This window comes from Agelaius tricolor, unplaced genomic scaffold (assembly GCF_023055355.1).
Source record: "Agelaius tricolor isolate 1412-34295 unplaced genomic scaffold, bAgeTri1.0.p SCAF_4, whole genome shotgun sequence".
Lineage (NCBI taxonomy): Eukaryota > Metazoa > Chordata > Aves > Passeriformes > Icteridae > Agelaius > Agelaius tricolor.
In genome coordinates, this window is record NW_027269264.1 from 2955167 (window position 1) to 2978923 (window position 23757).

General features: G+C 40.2%; 2 protein-coding genes across 3 annotated transcripts in view; one reads left to right on the forward strand and one right to left on the reverse strand.

Annotated features, from left to right (window-relative positions):
- Positions 1-1564: 1564 nt before the first annotated feature.
- On the forward strand, positions 1565-14987 carry LOX (lysyl oxidase). 2 transcript variants are annotated; one of them, XM_071424385.1, is made up of 7 exons: positions 1770-2632; positions 3017-3125; positions 4436-4573; positions 6858-7014; positions 9390-9485; positions 9633-9748; positions 11282-14987. In XM_071424385.1, exons 1-7 carry the CDS (start codon positions 1897-1899, stop codon positions 11286-11288), a joined length of 1359 nt encoding a protein of 452 aa, XP_071280486.1. In that variant the 5' UTR covers positions 1770-1896; the 3' UTR covers positions 11289-14987. The 2 variants fall into 2 exon arrangements, with proteins under 2 accessions (XP_071280487.1, XP_071280486.1); XM_071424386.1 differs by lacking the exon at positions 11282-14987 and having other exon boundaries at positions 1565-2632; positions 9633-9752.
- Positions 14988-18461: 3474 nt separating this feature from the next.
- Positions 18462-23757, reverse strand: part of SRFBP1 (serum response factor binding protein 1) — a 60670-nt gene continuing 55374 nt past the window's right edge. The window contains exons 5-8 of the mRNA XM_071424387.1: positions 22011-22092; positions 20393-21131; positions 19936-19973; positions 18462-19208 (exon numbers count right to left, since the gene is read on the reverse strand). Of these exons, the coding sequence (XP_071280488.1) occupies positions 19015-19208; positions 19936-19973; positions 20393-21131; positions 22011-22092 (1053 nt within the window). The 3' untranslated portion in view covers positions 18462-19014. The remainder of the gene's footprint in view (positions 19209-19935; positions 19974-20392; positions 21132-22010; positions 22093-23757) is intronic.

The window sequence follows — 23757 nt, forward strand, 5'->3', positions numbered from 1 at the left end:
CGCAGGTGGCACCGCTGATTGCAGGGGGGTGAAAGTACTTTAAAGATGAGCACTGCAACTAATAATTCTATTATTAGTTAGCTGTTAATTTAATGTTAATATTAGCTGTATTATTAAATAATACAGCAGTGTAAATCAGCATTCACCATCCATCACAGCCACAATGTGGGACCACATTTTGCTGTTTTTCTATTATTGTGTACCATTTAAAATAACATGCAATTAAAATAAACTACAACACAACAAATGACAGGAGAACTCTACAAAACCATCAAAATCTAGTCACAATATCCACCTGGCCAGTAATATGTGACCTGTTAACCTGACCTGGGGAAGCTAGCAGTAGTCCTAGGGTGCCTTGAATCTACCTGAGTAAGGTGAAAACTTCCAGTGCAGAGTGGCAGGATTCATTTAAATATTCTCACCACCAAACTTTCGGTGAAGGAGAACTTTTGTGTATTCTCCTCAATTCCTTTGCAAGGATTCATAAGCAAACAGCCTTTGGAAAAATACACCCAAAAGAAGTTTTGGCTGAAATCCATGGACCTTAATTCATTTGCCTTACTGGGTGATTGTACTTATCAAAACACAGCCTTGATGAACTCTTGTAAAAGCAGGAAGGAAGGGAGAGGCTTTCGGGCCACAGCGTCCTCTTCTTCCCCAGCCCGATTTTGGGGAGACACTACCCAAACTAGGTTTATTTGTTCTGGTGATAGGGCTAAGCCTCTCCCATGTGAAATTTCACTTTTCAATGAAAACTTACTCCAGGAGGAGCATCGCCAACATATTTCTCATGTGACTCATATGCACAAAACCCAAAAGTCAATAGTCAAGAGTTTATTTGATGAAGGTTTTCTCCTAATTAAGAGGTCATCAAGGGGATCCGACTGTTACTCAGCGCTGAGACGAAGGTCACCAGCAGCTGCTCCAGCCCGGGAGATGTGCCGGCCAGCACATTTTCCAGAAACATGTTTCCTCTCTCGCCAGCGGCCCCTTCCCCCTCCCCGCCACCCCGTTTCTAGTCTCTCCAGCGCTGATGAGCTAATAGCATTTTTCCTTTGCATACTTTGGCGCTGCCCCACGGCATACTCTGGCAGCCTACGTGTGTCTGAGCGCGCCCGCCCGCCGCAGGCTCGGCACGGCTCGGCGCGGCTCGGGGCGCGGGGGGAGGCAGGGCAGGGCAGGCAGGGCAGGGCAGGGAGGGAGGGAGGATGGGGAGCCCCCGCCGCCGCGCCGGCCCGAGCCGCCCCGTTCCCCCCGAGCCGCCCCGTTCCCGTTCCCCCCGAGCCGCCCCGTTCCCGTTCCCCCTCCCCCGTTCCCCCCGAGCCGCCCCCGCGCGGGGCGGGCGGGGGGCGGCCGTGGGGGGAACTGTCAGGGCCGCACGTTTCCAGCCGCATTACGTGAACAAATGGCGGGGGTGCAGCCAGCCCAGCCAGCGGGGCTTGTGTAACTTTGCGAGCGTGCCAGCAAGTTTAAAGTCCCTGGTCTCTCCTCCTCCTTCCCTCGCTCCAGACACCAGCGCGGGCCGGAGGACGATGAGAGGCTGATTGTTTGCTCCGGCTCCCATTCGCATCCCCTCGCCTATAAATACCGGGGAGAAGAAAAGCCGCTCTCGCCGCCTCCCCCGGGCCGGGTTTCCTTTCCGACGGCCCGACCTGCCCGATGGCACCTCCCGGGTGCTGCAGCGCCTGAGACCCCGCTGCCCGCCCGACCCTTCCAGAAGCGCAGCCCGCACCCCTCGGCCGCCCCGCACCGCCCTCCCCCCCCCCCCCCCCCCATTCCCGCTCCATCCCGAGCAGGAAAGGCGCCCCTCTCTCTCCTCTCGCCATCCCCCTCCCTCTCCTCTCGGTTTCGCCCGTATCTCTCTACCCGCCGGCGCCCACGAAAGAGGAGAAGATGCGTTTCGCGCCGCCGGGGCTCCTGCTCGCCCAGCTTCACGCGTGCATCTACTGGAGCTGCCTCTGGCCCGCCGGCTGCCAGCAGCAGCAGCCGCGCCGGGATCCCCCGCCGCCCCCCGCCGCCTGGAGGCAGCGGATCCAGTGGGAGAACAACGGGCAGGTGTACAGCCTGCTCAGCCTGGGCTCCCAGTACCAGCCCCCGCGGCGCAGGCAGGCGGCCGAGGCGGCGAGCAGCCCCATCCTGCTGCTGCGGAACAACGGCACGGGGCTGCCGCGGAGAGCCGCCGCCCGCAACGCCGCCGCCGCCGCCGCGCAGCCCCAGCCCCAGCCCCAGCCCCAGCCCCAGCCCGCCGCCGGCAGCCGCGGGGGCTCCGGGGCTCGGCACTGGTTCCAGGCCGGCTACCAGGCTTCCTCCGGGGGTCGCGCCGCTGCCCCGCAGCGGAGCCCAGGGGCCGCCACCTCCGCGGCCCGGGGCGCCTCCTCGGGGGCGCCGCGACCCAGCCCCGCCGGCGGCACCGGCACCGACGGCAACGGGAGCAGCGCCGGGGCCGGCAGCCTGCCGCCCCTGGGCAGCTTCAGGCCCGGCCGGGAAGATGTCATGGTAGGAGATGACCCCTACAACCCCTACAAGTACACGGACGATAACCCCTACTACAACTACTACGACACCTACGAGAGGCCCCGCCAGGGCAGCAGGTACAGACCTGGCTACGGCACCGGCTACTTCCAGTACGGTAAGAACCCTCCTTTCCGCCCGCGCCGCCCCTGCCCTGCCCGCGGCCCCGATCCTGCCGCTGCCGGCCGGGGGAGCTGCGGGGGCCGCTGGCCCTGCCTGGCCCTCGCTCGGGGCAGAACCCGAGGGGGCTCTCGGGCTGCGGGCAGCCCAGTCCCCGCGCCCGGGAGAGGGGCGGGCTGCCGATGAACCCACCGGGGGTTCCGGGCGTCGTGGTTGCGGTGGGGTGTTTGGGATAAGCCTGGGCAAAGGGGAATGCGAGGTTAACGGAGAGCAGGGGTCCGTAGCAAAACGACGGCTCCTAACGACTGGGATGGTAGCCAAATATTTGCAAACGTGTCCTGGGTTGATCTTACTGTTATGTGGTTGGTTTGATGAACTGCAGGTCTCCCTGACTTAGTCCCGGATCCCTATTACATCCAGGCGTCCACGTATGTCCAGAGGATGTCCATGTATAACTTGAGATGTGCTGCCGAGGAGAACTGCTTGGCAAGGTAGGCATTGTCCCAAGATTTTGCCCGGTTGCTGTGCTCCTGTTTCCACCTGTGAACGCGGTGAGGAAGGAGAAAAGTGAGGTTGGAGGGCTCACGGAAACACAGCCCTTTGTAACCTTCTTCCAAGTTTGCGGCAGGTGGTAGAGAAAGCAGTCCTGCCACATTAGAGAGACAAGCTGCAGATCTCATGAAGAACCTACACGCTGCGGAAAGTTGTATTACATGTTTTTATTGTCAGGCTCACTTGAACATTTCTGAATTTTGTGAAATGGAGGCACCTAGAAAACAACTTCATTCTGTTAATCTCCCTCCTCTACTCCCACAAGATCATATGTTTCTTCATTAAAAAAAAAAACCAAAAAAAACAAAAACTGAAGAACAAAAACCCTATTCTTAACCAGCACAATTTACTCTTAAGATTATAATAAGCTAATTGTTTCTGGGCCTATGCCTTTTAATGTCTCCTAAAACTAAAATCCCTCTGAAAAGTGTTTCAGAGTCTCTTAAGGGGTTGAAATAACAGCTTTGTTATGAAGTTAGGTCTTGTCCAGTTGGCAAAGATGGATTTTTCCTGTTTTCTTTGGAAAGAAATCAACATGGCTGGTTTTAACCACTTTAACTTGTTTGATACCTTATCATGCAAAACAAATTTATTTATTTACCAGCATCATAAATTTATGTTTCAGGGTCTTGCCTGCTCTTCACTTGCAAAAAAAAAAAAGAAAAAAAAAGACATACCAGTTGTTTTTTTTGGTTTTTTTTTTGCTAGCTTCACAGTGAAGACTCATTGAAGTGTTCTTGCTGGCCATTAGTTGATTAAAATATTCCAGTATTTAAAAAATTTAAAAGAGTGTAGATAATAACTACGTAGAATGGGAAAACACAGCCTCATTCATATACATATTAGTTTTTTGGGGTTTTTTAATAACAGAATCAGACATCTGTTTTGTGATCTTGCATACACAGGGAGTTATTTTGGTTAACAGCAACTAATAAAATTATGTTTTTTGTTACCAGAGTAATTTTACAGCTCAGCAGTGATCTTCTTCATAGAGAGAGTCAGTCAGTGGTCAAACTTCCATTTATAAAATTAAAACCAGGTCTGAATTTTACTCAGGTATTGGTCTGACACCAGGCATTTCCACACCATATGGAATTCCTCTGTGAATCTCCAATGCATGAGGCTTATGGAGCCTGAAAAGATCTCTGCTATCAGTTACTTCTGAGACAATATAAAGCATTTTTTCAAAGTATTTCTTGCATATACTTATGGCTTTTTCCTTTGTTTTCTTTGTTTTGCACCATTGCAGCTCAGCTTATCGAGCAGATGTCAGGGACTATGACAATCGGGTGCTCCTGAGATTCCCCCAAAGAGTGAAAAATCAAGGCACATCGGATTTTCTGCCCAGCAGACCCCGTTACTCATGGGAGTGGCACAGCTGTCACCAGTGAGTGAAGTGCTCAGTATGGCATCTTCTAATTATGCTTTTCACTAACAATTGTCGCTTACAAGGCAACATTTTCTAAAACTAAAGTGAAGTAGAGAGAAACCATGGGGAAACTTTAGCCTTTTACTATCTGATTAATTTTATGTTGGGGTAATTACTGTTTGTAGGTAGTGATAATTACACTTTGCACAGACACATGAAACGAAGATGGATACAAAACTTATCCATACGTAGGAAACTCTTACAATGTGTAGATTAAATACAAATACAAGTTTGAAATGAGATTTGACAGTAGCACTTTCTCCTTTTATTTTACATATAGTCCACTTACATTTAAGTGTACATTTAAGTAAATAAAAGTCCCAACCACGTAAAAATAAATAGAAACCCTAAAATGTACATTTACTAGCATATTCCCTATAATAACACCTCATTTTAAACAGTGACCCATACCTCTTGAGCTGAACTTAATGATCTAGTTCTTCACAAGGAATGGTCTGATCAATTTGGAAAAGGAAAGCTACTGAGTTGACTGATCCCCTTATCAATAATATTCTATCTATATATGATGATATTTTGACATAGCAGCATTGCTCTAGAAATAGTATATTTGCTGGAAACACAGCAAGGGAAATGTAGCAGAACAAGCAGGTAACACTGCAAACCTGTACCTTTTATGGAAAACTCATATGTAGGAATTTGCAGGTTTGTTCCAGTTTTTGCTACTTCTCAGCAGGAGCAGTTATAAAATACTGGAACTAATTACTCAGAATACTTACTTCCACCTTATTTATAGTACAACTCTGCTGCTACAGGCACATAAGTGATAACTTAATCTTTTTTAAAAATGGTATGCAATGTGGGTTAGGTCTGAAGGCCTCTGAGCCAATGGAATATTTCTCTCTAGGTGTAGAGGCTTTAGGTATAGAATGAAAAATCAGTATCATTAGAACAAATTCTTTCAAAAAAGACTCATATTATCAATTTATAAATCTTACATGCATCAAAAAAGCTAAAACTAAATCAAACTTAACAAAAAGACCTCCACAAATGCTTTAGTTAATCTCTATCCCTGAAAAAAAATCTCCACCAATAACAAAAATCCAACCCTCATGCTTACAAACTTGATAAATGGATGAAATGAGTAGAGAGCAGTTGAAGTTTTCCATTTGTAGAACAGTTTCTTACTGTGCCACAATAGCCCAGCTATCACTGTCCAGATGCAAAGTGTCTCTGATGTTGATTCAGTTCTTGGACAGAAAATACATTGCCTACAAAAAAATGCAGCTCTCGTGATCCTTTCCATAACAGTGAAGCAAACTCGTTCAGAAATGAGCCCAAACTGCCAGTTGCTTTGGCTAGCCATCAGACCTCAGTGTTAGTCATCATCATCTGTGGACTGGTTTTAGTGTTCTGGATGCGCTTTGAGGCTCCTGTGCTGCTTTGTTTTACCAACACATTTGAGTTTTGTTGATTAGGTCTTTCTCATATCCCTCTTGAGCTGAAATCATTCAAAAGTAATGGCAGCCAAAAGATACAGTGCAGGTAGAGAAGACAAGTTTATTTTCCCACCCTTTTGGAAAGGGTGAAATTACAAGAATAAGAGGTGCTAAAACTCCACAGTAAGAGCTAGAAGTCCCTTTGTGTGAAAGCAAGAAAAATGCATCACTTTGCCCAAATCAAAAGAATAAACACTTCTGAAATAGAGACAGTATTAAGGACAGACTATAAAAATAGCTGATATTGAATGAAATCTGCATTGCCAGTACACAGAAGATGGTTTCTTTATGCAGATTTTGTCTTCACCAATGATACAAATATGTTACATTGTCTGAGGGCCATGGAAATGTGAAACCAAATTGTTGGGGTGTTGCTAGCAAGTAGCAAACTTCCATGGAATTTATGGTATGTAAGGTAAGTATTCCTAGCAAACTTCTGGTTAAAGGCACTTATAAGATGTTCCATTCAAATATGAACTATTTAATACTTGCTATTGTTGTTGGAAAAGAGTTGAAACAAAATTTTGGAAAAACAGTGCTGCTATGGAATCTTTCCCATAACAAATTAAAACCCATTATTTATTTATAGGATGACATGTGGTACTTGAAAATGAGAGTAATGAAAATAATTGAGTGGTCAGTAGAAGGAAAGTGGACTAACACACAAGTTTTGGGAAGTAATTAAATTTGTCCAGATTTAACGGGATGTAGATCAAATAGGAATATGTGAAAATGTCATTGATGAGATCTGATCCATATCTAATAATGTATCTGTGGTTTAACAGACATTACCACAGCATGGATGAATTCAGCCACTATGACTTGTTGGATGCAAGCTCACACAGAAAAGTTGCTGAGGGTCACAAAGCAAGTTTCTGCCTTGAAGATACTTCCTGTGATTATGGATATTACAGGCGGTATGCATGTACAGCACACACACAGGTAGGAGCTGCTTTGGAGACAACCACGGGTTTGTGCTTGGATAAATTTTCTGTCAATCACCTGATTCCCTAACTAGCTTCTGGAATTCCCCATTATAGAGACCAAGATACTAACCTGGAGACTGGCAATTCACCCACGTGCTGTTAACGGTGGGTTTCTTGTTAAAGGGCAGTGACGCTCACTAGCGTAGCACCACTGCTAACTGAATTGTGTTAAAACACACCACAAGTGCTCGTGGCAGTAGGACTGGTCAGGCTTGCTAAGAGGCACACAAGACAGCCCATAAAGAAGCTGTTCCCAGTGTTCATCTTCCCAAACTGACATTGTAGGCTGGTGCCAGAGCTCATAGCTGGTATTTTCTCCCTTGTGGAGTCTGAAGCTGTAAGGGGCTGGATTTCTCCAACACCTGCAGCTGCTGGCTGGCAGCCTGGCACAGGAATCTCAGGGTATTGTTCTGTGCCCGCAGAGCAGGAGGCTGTTTAAGAGAGTGGCACCTGTGTGGATGTTATGGGGGCACATACCAATGTAAAGCCAGGTGCCAGGGCTTATTAGGGGAACATGGAAAAGGAAACATACCATTATGATAGACAAATCCATGCAAGAATCCTGCCTTGAACATTGCATCACCACCTCTCAGAACTGCTAAAGAAAAGCTTAAAAAATCCTAAGTAGCCAACCCCAGCAGAACAAGGTTGATCAGCAGTGTAGTATGGCTAAGAAATTTCATAGACTATTCCATCTGGAAAACCAGACGTTAAGACCAAAATTTGACTGGTTGTGGATTTAAAGAGGAAATTTTTGATATTTACTGACAATAGTTGATGTTTCTGTCAATATATGAACTGAAGACCTGTCAGGTAACAGCTTTAAAACAGAGAGGACTGCTCTTTGGACACATGAATGAAGTATTAAATTCCTAGGCATTGGATGTTGCAGAGATCAAAAATCTCCATGGGCTCAAGAAGAATTTAGACAAAGTAACAGATGTTATTAAACACAAAGATCAAATGGTACCCCGTGCCTTAAATACGGTTAAATGCCTGGTGGAAGGAATTTGCTTGACATTACACATCCCATTCCTTATGCTCTTTTCTCATTAAGAATCTGCTGCTGACCACTGCCAGAGACATGACACTGAGCTTTGCTGGATCTGTGGTTTAACTCAGTGTGGCCATACGTACACACAAACCTATATCCCTTACTCTGCAGCTTTTAATCTAGAAGGTAGTTATTCTGTCACAGAGAAATGACAGCTATGTTTCCCTGGCTGACGTGTCCACATCTGAATTTTAACTATAATGAATGATCTGCAATACATAGAGGCTTTGAAGAGGTTTTATAAATACCTTTTCTACTTCTGTAGACTATGACATCTAACTAAGCAACATACATATTTTACAGCTGAGTATTTCTGTCACTAGAATCACGGCTGTGTCAGCATTTCCATTGGAAGCCCATATTTCAGGGGTTTGTAATTGGACTGTAAAACTTTCCTCCAGCCTCAGACTTGGCACAAACATGCAAGAGTCTGAGCTGATCACCAGCTGGGTCAAGAGGGAATTCCTGCAGGACTTGGGTTTTCTGCACTCTGTGTGTTGCCAGAACAGATCAGCTCTGCCTAGAGCAATGTGTATTGGCCACAGCTAAAGACACTAGCTTTGAACCACCAACACATTCATATGTGGTGTTTCTTATTCATGTTCCTAACAAGGAAGAATTTTTCAGAAAGATGCATCTGGAATAAAGGCTGCATTTTCAGTTCCCTCAGATTCTTGTGTCACTATTTGTCTGAAGAGAGACTATTTCCATGCAAATCTCAATGTGAAAATGGCCCTTAGCCCTACTATTCAAAGATGGCACATCCATAGCAAAATGTTACATCATTCCAAAGGGTAGAGAGAGGATCCAACATGGTGATCAAGTCTCTACTCATGATCTCAGAAGATATTCACTCAACAATTACAGATACTTACCTCCAGTCTTTGGTCAATTTTTATTGTCTTCTGATCTTATGTGAAGAACAGGAAACAATATCATCAACAGTTTTGACATAAAAGGAGTACTGTAACAAGTGATTATAAGAAAATATAGATACCTCAGAGATGAACGACTGTGAGGTAACTGTCAATATTATAGGTGTTTTTTATCCAGTAGCAATAAAGGGCAGTCTATAAAAGTGGTACATTAGACTTAGGTGTTCTAGCTTAGACACACAAATAAACTGCCAGCTAAAAATAAGATTCCTTTTCTAAGTTAATTTTCTAAGCGGACTGTGATAGCTAAGCGAACTTCAGTCTGAGTGTCCCTAATGTCTAGAATGTCACTGTTTTTAAAGATTCATGTTTTTTCACATCCATCTTAACTTCATTCCTAAGGGTCTGAGCCCTGGCTGCTACGACACTTACAATGCTGACATAGATTGCCAATGGATTGATATTACTGATGTAAAACCTGGAAATTACATTCTGAAGGTAAGCCTATTGGGAATGGGGAGGTTTGGGGGTTTTTGGGAGTGTTTTCCTGTTTAAAGAAAGAAGCAAATCATTTGCATACATGCTTTGGCATGTAAGTTACCAGCTGAAGGGGCAGCAGACAGCAGTGTGCTCTCTCCCCTGCAGGTGAGTGTGAACCCCAGCTACCTGGTGCCCGAATCCGACTACTCCAACAACATCGTCCGCTGCGACATCCGCTACACAGGCCACCACGCCTACGCCTCTGGCTGCACCATCTCCCCGTGAGTGCCTCCCCACCGCTGCCCTCTCTGCCACTGGGCCCCACTGACAGGATTTTGTTTTGTGGGAATTTTAAAATTTGCAGGAATTTTGCTCTCGCACTCACACCGTTGGAATATGTAACACTTCCCAAAACTGCTGCTCCTGTCTGGTCTGCCAGATAACAACCTCTGGCTCGTACACCTTCCTTTGTACTGGCATTAGGACCTCTCTAGGATCATTCAGTACCCTTTTACACCACCCACACACAACTGAGCAGCTAGAGTGCTCTTTAAGATCTTGTGCAAAATCCCAAGTAACATGTGTGTTACTTCACTGCTGCGGCTGCTTGCAGACCAGCCACTCTCCCTGAAACAGTTCTTTCACACATACTTAATTTACAGTTTTGCTCTTTAAAGTTTAAGCAATGCCAAAAAAGTGCCTTTTTTACATTTTTTTTCCTCTAAAAAGGTAAATTCATTTAATAAATGTCCTCATGATAGATCTAGTGTACCTTAGTATCTGTGAAACACACACAGAGAAAGCAGTCTTCTGTAACACAGAGGTAAGCAGTTCTCAGAACACTGTGTAAGTTCCTCATATGAAATATTTATCAAGAGACTTCATTTGGTTTGTATAAGGAGCATTAACATTGTAGAGAGTTCATATGAAACAAATTCCAGAGCAGTGAAGGAAAAGTAAAACATATGACCAGTGCAGTCTTCTATAACAGTATCAGTGAAACAGACTGGATTAGTGTGACTTGCCTAGTTAGCCTGTGAAATATTAATTCCTTACTTTGCATTAGGAACTCAGTAGTTAAACGAGCCAAACTTACATTTCACGCTTTTAACATCTAATCTCCCCATTTTACCTCTGAAAATATTACTGAGTACATAAAATAATAGAATAGTTAATCTCAGAAAGACCTTTTAGATCATGAAGTCCAGCCATCAACCTCGGACCAACACCACTCTCACCATTAAACCATATTCTCAAGTGCCATATTCATATGGCTTATGAACACTTCCAGGGATAGCGACCTCACTACTTCCCTGGGTATTCTGCTCTAATGCTTTACAACCCTTTATGTGAAGAAGTTTCCTCTGATTCCCATCTAAACCTCCTCTTGAGGCCATTTCCTCTCATCCTGTCTCACTGGTTACATGGGAGAAGAGACCAACCCACACCTCACCAGTGTCTCCTTCCCTCAGGGATTCGTAGAGAGTGATGAGATCTCCCCTCAGCCTCCTCTTCTCCAGGCTAACACCTCCTATATATATACACACATATATATACATGTGTGTGAGTGTGTGTGTATATGTGTGTATATATATATATATATATATATATATATGTATATATACACACATGTATATATGTACACCATACATTGTATCTCTCCTCTCAGGTACATATTCATGCAGGGCTAGGAAACCAAATGTCTGTTACTGTTGGCTGACTTGTGCTTTCCAGCTGACAAGTGGGTATTCAGCTGTTCCTCTTTCTGTGCATGCCTGCTCACCTGCATAAAATTATTTCTCCTCTTTCAACAGATACTGAGAAATTTGCAAGAAGTGGACGAGATGGTGACAGATGTTTTGAACTGAAGTATCATTATACAAACTTCACTAGGATGCAAACACTATAGAAACAAAACTACAGAACATACACAGATATGCCCACACACCTTATGTGACTTTGAAGCACTTCTGCTGCTTCTCAACCAAAACTTAACTGGATTTTGAGAATCTAAATTGGCATTACTTGTATTGCTATTGAAATGCGTGAAACTGGTGCTTCATTTAGAGATATTTTAAATTTTGATAATCTAACTCATTCATAAAAACATGGGACCATTTCTTAGCTCCTTCAAATCTGGAGTTTACGTGATAGTAGATTGCAGTGGGAATATTACTGGTGAATGAGTTGAACATATTTAAAAACGTAGAAAAAAATGTACACAAAATGAATTAAATAAAACTCAAGAGAAAGTACTAATGCCAGCTATCTCAGAAAAGACAATGATGAAAAACAGATTAAGAGTGATGATACAGTACTATTAAAAATTCTTGCTAGGACACATTGATATGAAAGAGAGAAGTATGTTCAGTTTTCAAGGAATATTAACATATAGCAGAGAAATACATATATATTATATATATCAGTTATACCCCTGCAAGAAAAGTTATGTTTACATTTTTAATACATTAGAAGTTTTTCCATTTTCTTAAGTGAAAAACAGATGGGGTTTTGAAATACAACTTTCATCTGTGAAAATTAATTAAAAAGCTTGCCCACCTTTATATGTTCAAGAAATTTTTCAAGGTGGGACTTTTAAAAAAGTCCTGCAAACTTAATGTGGATAAAAAAATACCTGTCAAGAAGTGGGCTCTTGGAGATGATGAAGAGACCCTGATGTGGTCATCTGTGAAAAACATCCAACTTGAACAGGTTAACCATCAAAATAATACAGGCAATTAACTCAGGTGGCACCACAAACAGAAGTAGGTCAGAATCTCTTACAAAGTATTTTTAGTGTGAAGAAAACCTACTACCTGCTTCCCCCTTAAGTACTGTAGTTGACTTTAAAATGTATATCTTAGTATTCAAAATAGCAAAGTTGAAAATATACTATGTAGAGAGGAAAAGCAAAAGTCAGTGTATTTGACATCCTACTTTAGGCTGTTCAGGAACCAAATGCAACATTGTTAAGGGGAAAAACTTCCAGCCCAAATTAAGGTTTTTGCTGAACTGCTTAACTGGTGCTGGGTGTACTACTCCTCCTCCCATCCCCAAATTATTTTGCTTTTGCAGTGCACCCTGCTGTAAGCTACAGTAGCTGTGATTTTTGTTTTAAACTGTGAAATGACATATCACAAGGGGATCTGGCTTTTTTTTTCCAGAAGATTTCTGATCATGTAAAATGAAGAAGAATCTACTTTGGAGCAATGGGACCTAGAAATATTGATTGGTGTTCATTAATTTGATGAGCAGTTCAAAACACCTAATGAAATATTGGAAGCTCAGTATATTAAAAAAAAAAAGGAAAAAAGTGCTATTCAATATAGTTAAAAATTTAAAAAACTGAGGAGTATGGAGAGGTTTTATTATCACTATTGAGAATACTTCAGGTAGTATTTGGAAATATTTTATGCTTTAGAACCCTATGGATTCAATTTGGAAGTCTGATGAATTACCATAACATCCTTCACAGATCAGCTGTTCTTTAGTACATTTATTTATTTCCACCTTAATCATAACTTAGTTACAAATTTGCACAATCAGAACTTAAAAGGAACCTGAGAACCAGCAGCCTGGTGATTCCTACCCACCAGTGGGAGAGGGTGCAGAATAATCTAATTTATACCTGCAGGTCCCTTTCTGTTTGCTGTGAGATCCATTATAGCAATCTCTAACCAGTACGGGAAATGCACAGAAGCAAAATTTGGAAACTTGATTTATGAGAAGACCATTTGTTACATATGTCTGCAAAAACGAGGGCCTGTTTAAAGTCCAGGCTTCTGAAATCTCAGCCCAAAGAGTTCTTAGGTATAAGAGGCGTTAAGGGATGCAAGCGCATTCACCTTTCTATAGACTTAGGTCAAAATTGGGGTCAAAGTCCTGAGAGCAGCTTGGGCAATGGACACAAAAGCTACTGAGTGGAAGCCAGGCTGTGGGCATGGGCTGCTTCCTGGGAAGAGGTGGTGTGCTCGTACCTCATGGTGCCTGATGCTGGAAGTGGGATATGAGAGCACCAAGTGGAGACGGAGCAGCTGCAGGAAGGGGGTGCCCTCGCGCCTGACACACTCACCTGCTCTCACATCTGTGCCCTAAGTACTTGCAGAACTCCACTGAAGCCAGCAAGGAGCCAGAAGGCCTTGAGCATCTGCGTAGGTGGAACTAGTGGGAATGGCCTCGTTTGGAAAGGTGTTCAATGCTGTAACTTTGAATATTGGGGATACTGGAGCTACGAAAATGTAGCTTTTTTTTCCGTAGCAAAATATTTTATTTGTTTTGAAATGTGTGTTAAGAGACATGACATTGATGTACAATAGCACAAAAATTGCCTAAGACATGAACAGAAAAACAAGGGATTTTAGGATTAAAAAAAATGAAGGAATGTGACTTCAACCCTGTCTAACTATAGTAAATCACAACGCAGTAGAAGTAGAAGAGTTTATTATATAGCATGTGTAGAAGTAGTTCTAACTAGGGGAGCGCCAACCAGTATTTTCAGTATCTTGGCTCTGCAGATTTGACACCTTATTTTTTGCATACTGGAATATGTTTTTGGGATTATGAACATCTTTAAAAACTGTTTTAGAAAAAGTTTTTATTTTTACTGCACATTATATTTGGATTCCATTTTACCAGACATCGGGCTTGTTCCCTTATCTTTGAATTGACATTGGTCTCAGTGGAAGCAAAACCAGATTTAAATTTTGTGGGATTTCTATTATGAATTTGCTGTCTTGCAGTCTGAAATTTCTTCTGAAAAGCCAGAATGTATAAATGTGCGTGAAACAATAACCTCCCACACTTCAAATCTTTACTTAAGAATTGCACATAAGGAACATAATGTATGTCAGGCTCATTAGAGGAAGGGATTGCTATATATTTTTTTTAATCCTGAAATACATTTGGTATTTGTGTATTTCTAGACAAAAGTGTAACCAAAATGACAGACTGGTCACCAATGGAACCAAAACATTGTGTAGATGACGTTTTTGTGTTAGGAAAAGTCTACTCGGTTTTTTTTCTGCTCCAGAATGAATGCACATATGAAATGTACCTTCCTATTGTCATTCATGCATTGTTTGCAGTCTGCTCATTCAAAACCAGCAGGGTGGTTTTCATAAATGAGACATTGAAAGGTGGTTTTATCCTGTGTCTCACATTTATGCCAAAAAGGCATTTTCATTTTCGCCAAATCCTAAAAGGTGCTGAAAGATTTTTAACTTGAATTAAAACCAAAGAGTATGTAATTGGGAGGTTTTTATTATGCAACTAAATGCTACAGATACAGTGAAATGCCACTTATTTTTGCAACTTTCTTGAAGACTTTTCATTATTTTCTTCACTTTTCTTCAAAGAGTCTTAATTTCAGTAACTTTGCATCTTTATCTGAAGAGCTCTAATTTATAATATTCATGCACTAGCTTTGTATTCTTCACTGCACTTTCATATTCTTGTGTTACCTGCCCGTATTATGGTTGCAAGTTTATGTGAAAATGACTTGAATAAAATGTTTCAAGCGTTCTGCTTGTCGAAGTATTACACTTACTGCACAGGCCAGATCCATCCCTCAGTGAGAAGGCTTCAGTTAAGGTTGTTATGTCCACATGAAAATGAAGAAAATTCTGTCTTGCTGACATGGTCTCAGAAAAAATATGACAAGAAGCTAGAAACAAAAAAATAAAAAATTCAAGGCATGATAAACTACCCCCCACACTACAAAAAGGATTAACGTGTCAAAGTTTAACAGGAGGAGGCATATGGCTCATCTGGACACACGATTTCCTTACCATATCTGTCTTGGTAAAAACAGGAACTTAAAAAAGCACTTTCAGAATTTCTGCTCCAAAAACTAAGCTTTCACAGAAAGAATACTTGAGCAGTACATGGTAGGAAGTCTGTGTTCTCTAGAAAACTGACTAACAGATTAAACATGCAGTTACTCCAAACACATTTTATCCTGTTATTTACATCCTCTGAGTACAACCCAGAGTCCTGCTGCCTCTTCAATCTGTATACTGAACTGATCAAACAGTCTGAGTTGTGTAGCATCTCTTGTCCCTTCCCTGAGGGACTACTACAGAAGAGAATAGTTGAAAAGAGACTTGGAGTCTAAATAGTTTAATAGTTAAAAAGTCTTATTGGAGACTCCTTCCTATTGGAAGTCATCAAACACACAAATATCAACTAATTTGCAGTCTTGGCTTCATGTAAATGGAGACAAAACCAATGTAATATCTTTTAAAATTCATAAAAGTAGAATTATTTCAGATATAACCCTCTTTGTATATAATGTTATACTCTATTTAAAAAGTATTTCCTATCCTACTACTAATTAGAGCTAAGAACTTCAAACAGAATTTCTCCAAGTGCTATTCCTAGAGCACAGAACCTGGAGTAGATCAGCTTCTGTGCAAACACAAAAATGCAATAAAAATGGCATGTGATAATTGCAGAAAGTATATTCAAATCTATTGAAAATAAAGCATCTCCTAGTTCCCACGTACTTTCTACCCCCATTCTACTATCTCATTTTCACATTGCCTTGTATCACAAAATGATCTACCACCAGCAGATCTACCACAATTCACAAAGCAGCTCAACACTTTTGCTCTAGAAAGTATTGCTTTAACTGAATTTTCACTCAAGCCCCATTTTTCCTGATCTAACAATTCCAAAAAAAACTGATTAAAGAAGTATTTATGCCTGTTTGGAAGTCTACAAAATGGTCCCATCAATAACACACCTCTTGGCTATTAAAAAACCCCAACAATCACATTTAAACTAGTGATGACTGTCTAAAAGATACTGAAAAAATGTGAGATGGATTTGTTGGTAAGCCTGAAGTGAAAAAATTGTGCACCTGAAGCAGCCTAGTAGTATCTGACAGTACTTACCTGGCTAAAGATATTTCTTCTACGGTATGGTACTGAACTGAAAAGCATGGTTCTCAACATTTTAAAATCTAACCATCACAGAAGGAAATAACTTCCCATGTCACTATAAAAATAAATTGCTAGTACTTTGTGAGAGGCCTCTGTCTAAACAGTGCCACAGATATGATGTAAGTTAAAATCACATATATGCTGAAAATGTTATGTTGTTATAATGAAGAGAAAACGTTCTAAACTTTATCAACAACCTCCAGGCAAGTTCACTGGGTTTATCAGTTCATAAACAAACCGCCCAGTTACACATAAAAGATATTATCAAGCCTCCACCATCACTACTCATTTGTACAATGTATTAAGGCTGTGATCCAGGTGAGTCACTAAGCACCAGCAGAAAGTAGCAGTAACCCATTAGAATATGAAGTAATGCCAATATCCTAATCTCTCTTCTCTCATTCATGTCCAGTGTATGTTATCTTTTTTCTTTTCTTTAAAGTAAGAGCTCAGAATATTTTTGAAGGAAAAAAAAAGGGATGTTTTGATAAGTCAGGCTTCCTTCAGGGAGAATTCTATAGCCACAAATTACAGCTGTAATAATGCAGTAAGAAACTTGCTCTAATGCCAAGATAAACCAATGCTCCTAGATCTTTTAAGCACATGCAAAAAAGCACTTTAGAACATTGGCTCCTTGAAGTCTTGAGGTTTTTTTCAAACTATTTGCAATCTTTAAATTTTTGATCCTTAAATAGGGTACTCATCTGCTAAAAGAAAGGTAAGCAGTCCATGAAAAACTGTTACAACGGATGACACCTACCAAAAGACATTTCTCTTGCCTTACACTGGAAGCAGAAAAGTTACATACCAAACCTTTGTTTGTTGTGTTATTCATCTAGGATTTATTTACTTACTGTATTTAAAGCTTTAAAGATTAACATTTGCATCTGAAATCTTGAAGTTTGTAGAAAGCAGGCAAATGCATGGCTTTTTCTGTGAAATACAATCCTACAAAATCACAGTAAACAAGGTTCTGTGCTTTTCTTTGAAGCTTTTGGCCTTCAATACTGTTCTATACAGTACAGTGAAAATAACAGCAACAAAACCACTTTGAAATGAAAGGTGGTTTGAATTTCTCATTCCTCTGGGAGGTAATGCCATTAAAGACAGTATTACATATACTGACATTTATTGAGTACATAGAAAAAAAAAGCCTAACTAACTGAGGCAAACCATGCCTAAATATTAATACAGAACAGACCAACTTGAAGGTTTAGTTTTCAAGAACTTAACACAAGATGGGACATGTATAATGTAGCATTATCTGTGCTTAGTCCAGGTCAAGGATCCTCATACTGCTGGCAACATTTTCTAATGCAGCCCAGGGGCCTGATGGCTTTGGCTGAGACACAGAAAAAGACTAAGCTTTTTCAGACTGCAGTATGTAGGAAGGCCATCTACACCTTAAGGAATGACATATTCTACAAATTTCCAGAGATTTAAGAGCAGACAAACCTGAAGACAGGAAATTGATCAAGGATTATTAAACACCTGAGCTACAGTATCACAAGATGTCACTGAGCTGTAAAACTGGAAGCTTGAAGAGATGGATGTTGCATGATGCATCACTGTGTGCTCCCTCTGTCCTTAAAGCACACCTTTCTGACTACTTACAAAGATACTAGGTTAGATGGGCCTTTGGGATGATGCAGGGCTTTCCTCAGGCATCTCTAAATGCTACATGAATAGTACAGTCCAGTCATTTACCAAGTTTATTAATTAATTTGATTATGAAAGGTAACTGTATTTATATAAAGAACACTATTAAAGATGAATTACATGTTCAGAATTTCTTTCAATTAGGTAGTAGAAGAAGCACCTGAAGAAGTATTCAATGAATTTTTTTGTCATATTCTAATCAGATGAACTCCCAGTGTCAAACTGGCACTTAAAAGTCAAATGTTTCTTAGTAAACAAAGTTTTGTCACGTTTTCCCATTCTTTCAGAAAGTGCAAGACACACATGTTGAAGAATCCAGACATAACTACCAGAACAAAGTATTAAAGACACCTCTTCATTTCCTCAAATTGCCAGTATAATCAGAGGACAGAGATCACAATTTAAAAGCACAATATTTTATTCTCTCCAGAAATTTCCATATTATGCTTAAAACAGATTGACTTTTCCAGCTACTCGATACACTGATGAATTTATGAAGTCTCTTCAAGTTTAAGAATCTTTTACTTTGTCTTAGTTGAAATACAATATAGAACCTTTCTTTTGACAACCAAACTCTCATATAAAGTAAATTTTTTTACATACAAAAAAATCCCCTTCCAAACCCCCCTCCAAAGAATCTGTACTTTTCCTACAGGGCACAAATTATGTTCCTAAATACCCTTTATTCACAGAGGGTATGTTTCATGAATGGTGGCACTACATAATGGGACTTACGAACCAGCACCGTGGCCATTACATTAATCAATAGACAGCACAAACAATGGAGGAAACAATCTTGATATTCTACGATGGTAAATAATAGCTGCAATTTTGTAGGTTAATAATAGTTGCAATTTTGTGGGTTGCAAATGATATGGACAGTATAACAAAGATGTTTAAACAGCAGTTGCAAAAAAATTTTTTTAGAATCTCCATTTACATATAGTCTAGTCATCAAATTTAATCTTTTTCCCCTGGAATGCTGTAATTTGAGACATCTGCTCTCTGCGTCGCCTGCTTGCTTCCCATGAAGGATGAAGAGGCTGCTCCAAAGGTGCTTTTTTATTGTTGCATATAATATCCCCTGAAGCTTTTGCAAATGGTTTCTTCTTCTTGAGCTTTGTTTCATTTTTAAGAAAACCTGTGCAAGTACAAAACAAAACATTAATTACATCAGGAGCCTTCATAAAAGTATGCAAACTACCTTGGGATTGCAGATATTTTCAAAAATTTCATAATGAGCCATGGGGAATACAGTCATCTGAATATTCACAGCAAGATTTCTTCATCTTGCAGCCTGGTAAATTGCCACTTGGTAGGCTGCAGATAGTTAAGATTTATTAATACTGACTACACTCTAAATTTGTGTAGACAAACATTCAGCACAGTGTAAACTTTTTTCTTCACAATAAACCAATGACTGTTACATAATGTAACTCAATATGACTGGAATTATATCCTTAGTCCAATGAACTCCAAAATAGTACCACAGAAGATAAACTGAATAAAATATTCCATATTCAGGAGCTAGTGAAGAAATCACATGTGAGATAAGGTACTAGTTACATATAACAATCTGTTACCTTTACCTGTGCACAAGTAATACTAACTGCTTGACAGACAGAAAAGCACTTGCCAGTACAAACCTTCTGTTATGTATTTCGAATGTGAGAAAATAGAAAATAGCAGACAATATCCACAGATTAAAATGAAAGCTGAACCGTTTGACCATTTTAACAACAAATGTTAAAATATGTGCCACAAATTTGAAAAGAAACAAATACATCCCATCATGAATAGACTGCAGAAGCAACAAAATTTCAAAATGTTTTTTCTCTCCTAGTTTTCCCAGGTTAAGTAATAAATACCTGTTCTTTCCTTTTTGAGAGGCTGGTCTTTAGTATTTCTAAAAAACAAAAAGAGAAATTAGGATTTTTCAATAAAATTTTAAGATTACAAACACCTGTGAATAAAGAATCATCATCATCACAACAGTAATGGAATAACTTCAAACATAACATGCAAGCTTCCTCAATACTGTTCCACCCATGTTAATAAAGAAGTAGAAAGAGAATTATTCAGAAGTGATTGAATTTGCATTTAGATCTAGTTAGGAATCATAAATCAGTGCTACTGTGAATAAAAAAAATTGTCAAGAAAGCTTAAGAAGACTAGTGAGTAGTTTCTGTGAAAATGTTCTAAGATTTAAAGTGCTGAAATTCTCTTATTTTAGTAAGGATTACTAGAAATCACAACTAGAAATCACATTTTCATTGCCATGAAGGAGGGAAGGAATGGAGAACATAACATGGGGAAGAGGTTTACCTTCTGTTCTGAGATTTCTGATTTGTGGTAGACAAAGAACTGCAGAACACTGACTCCAGCTTGCTTTCTTTTGCAAGCGGCTTTCTCTCTTCCATGACCAAATCCTGTGCTGTCCCAGACACTGTGCTCTTCTCTGTTTTCATTACATTTTTCTGAACACTACCCTTTTCTTTTGTTGAAGAAAAATTATTAACTGCTGCTACTTTTTTCTTCTTTTTTACTTTTCCAATGAAGAAATCATCATTGCTGTCACTGTCAGAATCTGATGACTCATTATAAAACCTCTCTTCAGTACTATCATCAAAGTATTCCTTTTCATTGGGATGCTCTTGGTCACTATCATAAATTATTTCTTTTATTGCATTTAATTTGTTCATACTCATATTTTCTTTCCTTTTTTGATAGTCAAGCTTCTTTCCTATTTTGTTTTGAGTAACTGTTTGCATTTTTACTGCCTGAAATGAAGGTTCCTCTGGAGCATTAGCTCTCTCCATTTCCAGAGTTTTCTGCTCAGATTCACTCTCAGAGAGCTCTTCAACCACTTTGTCAGTTTCTACTTTCATGCCTGGTTTTGTTTTGTGTTCACACCCTTGCTGTTTTTTAGGCCGCTTACAAGCTTGGTCACCCAAGTTGTTATTGGAATGTTGTGCTGATTTAGGCTGTTCTTCTGACTGATCCTTCTTCATAGGAGTGGCTTTGTCTGGGTTCTTTCTTGCATCCTTAAAAGCTTTTACAGCAGCTGTACAAGGGGCAGAAAAATATTTTGTTGCAGCCACATATGAATTATTTTTATATAATAAAACATTTTTGCAACTTGTATGTGTTTTGTTGAGCATATTTTGAATGTCCTTATGAAGTATTTACCAAACACATGGGACAAGAGATACCTTAGAACACAGTATCAACAAAAGTGAAGGAAAAATCCTGAAAATATTATCAATAAGTACACTATGAATTGGGTTAAACCATGAACTTCTCTTTCAAAAATAATCTGCAGCTGATAATCATGCTCACTTAGCGTACACTTGTACTCACATGTACACTTTGTGTGCAAAACTGCAAACTAATAGTAATTTGTTCATATATAATTAAACGGGTATTTGATATGCTCTGTTACTAATGAAGTAACTTTGTGACATTACTACTAGGACTTTACCATTTTTAACATTAATTTTAGGTGGAAAATTCCAGTTTCAAGAGAAAGGAAAGATACCCTAAGGATTCTGAGGACAGTTTTCAGGGAAAATTAAGAAAGTGATTTGTAAAACCTTTTAGGTGCCTTTGAAAATCCAGTTGTAATAATCCATTTATGTTCCTATTTAATTTAGAAACACTCCATCACATCTATTTGATTTTTAGAATTCCCATTATAAGCTCTGTTTGTTTGACACCCTATATTAAATAAAAACGTCATATTGTATACTATCACATATAAAGCCATATAAATTTCAAGCCATATAAATGGTTTGAAGTTTGTGGCTTGGTTCATTGCAGCTAGTTAGCCTAATTAAAGAAGCTTTTAGTTTTTTACTTTTATTCACGTCAGAAATATACATGAACAAGGTAACACACCAGTAAACTACAGATGAAATAAAAAATTCAATAAAATGTTTCATACCTTTAAGCTCAGCAAATCTGGGCTTCAAGGTGGGGTGTGTTGCAAGTCTTGCTATGGCTCGCTCAGCTGCAGTACAGTTTGGCTGCACAAGAAAAATTCAAGGGCATGATGTCAACAGAACAGTCAGCTTACACAGGTCTGTGTCAGTATGCTGCAATGCATACTAATGTGATCCTCACCAGGAACTGAACAAGAGCAAAGCTTATGACACTAACAAGTATTTTATTTTTCATGTATTGCCATCATTCTAAACACATTAAAATCTGCCTGCCCAAACATTGACAGAAACGTAGCAGATGCACAACATGTTATATTTCTCAGGTACTGAACAGGGATAACACAATATATTTTTCTTTAAAGCATAACAGACAGCTATTTTACATTTACTATTTCATACAAGAGCAAAGAAAATGAATTAACTCACTGAATAAAGAACATCATACTGGTAGAAGGCATTCTGCTTGAAGGAATGCAACAGCTTACAAGAATTACAGTATTGATCCCATAAAAGTTGGCAAAATGACATAGCAGATACTGAAGGAATACACGTAAACCATTGAAAGGCAGGGTCTAACTTGACCATAAAGACAAATCACCTTAAATTTGATGTGGTAGAATACTGGAACTCTGCAAACTGATTCAAAGAAGAAATATTCTTGCTTCATTAAAAAAAAAAAAAAAAAACAAAAAAACAGACAAGAAGAAATTCCTTCTATTCTGACTTCCTCTTTCTGATACTGGAAATCACAGGCAACACATTGCAAAAGCTCTCATTTTCAGGTTCTTGTCGTCACTCTGCTTGAAAAACAAAATGAATGCTATCTAAGACTTTTCCAAAGACAGCTCTGTCTTCTGTTGGCTTTTTTCCCCCTGTGTGATTGTTTGTTTGTTTCCTTTTTTCTTATCTTCTTTTTTGAGTGGAGGAAAAGTAGGTCCAACAGATTTGTAAAACACACCATTAGCAGGAAGATTTCTTAAAAGCTTGCAGTGAAATTCTCTGGGAGAGAGTGGAAAACAAATACAAAAGACATACCTTTCTTTTTTCCTCCCAGTGCTATTGCAATGGGTACGTATTCAAATTGTTTTGCGATTTCAGCTTTGTGCTATGGAAATATCACAGCAGAAGCCACCAGAATCAACAGAGGATTATATTCATAAAGAAACAGACAAGTGCCCGGTGACCCAACCTGAGCTGATTTTGGTGCCATCAACTCAACAAAGCATGCTGCCTCTCCTGTCCTAAGCAATCGCCACAGCAGATGGAGCCCAAGCCACAGGTGTTATCTGTAGATAACAAGGAGTAGAAGTGGTATTGGCTCTCTCCTGGCATGGAGTTAACATGCCTCATAATAGACAAGACGGTGCTGTGTTTTGAATTTGTGACTGAAACATTTTAGAGTTGGTAACACATCAGTGTTTTAGTTACTGTTGGGCAGTGCTTGCACCGCATCAAGGCCTTCTCTGTTTCTTGCTCTGCCCCTACCATAGGCAAGGAACACCCCGGTACAGCTGAGCCACATGGACCAGAAGGATATCAAGTCCTTTTCAAGTGATGCTTAGCAATAAAAGCTTGAGGTAACAAAAAGGTACGGGGAGATGTTTGTGGTTATGACATTTATCTTCCCAAGTAACCATTATGTGAAGTGAAGCCCTATTCTCTGGGATGTGGCTAAACATCTGTCTGATGATGGGAAGTGGTGAATAAATTCCTTCTTCTCCTTTTCTTGCACATACAGCTTTGATTTCC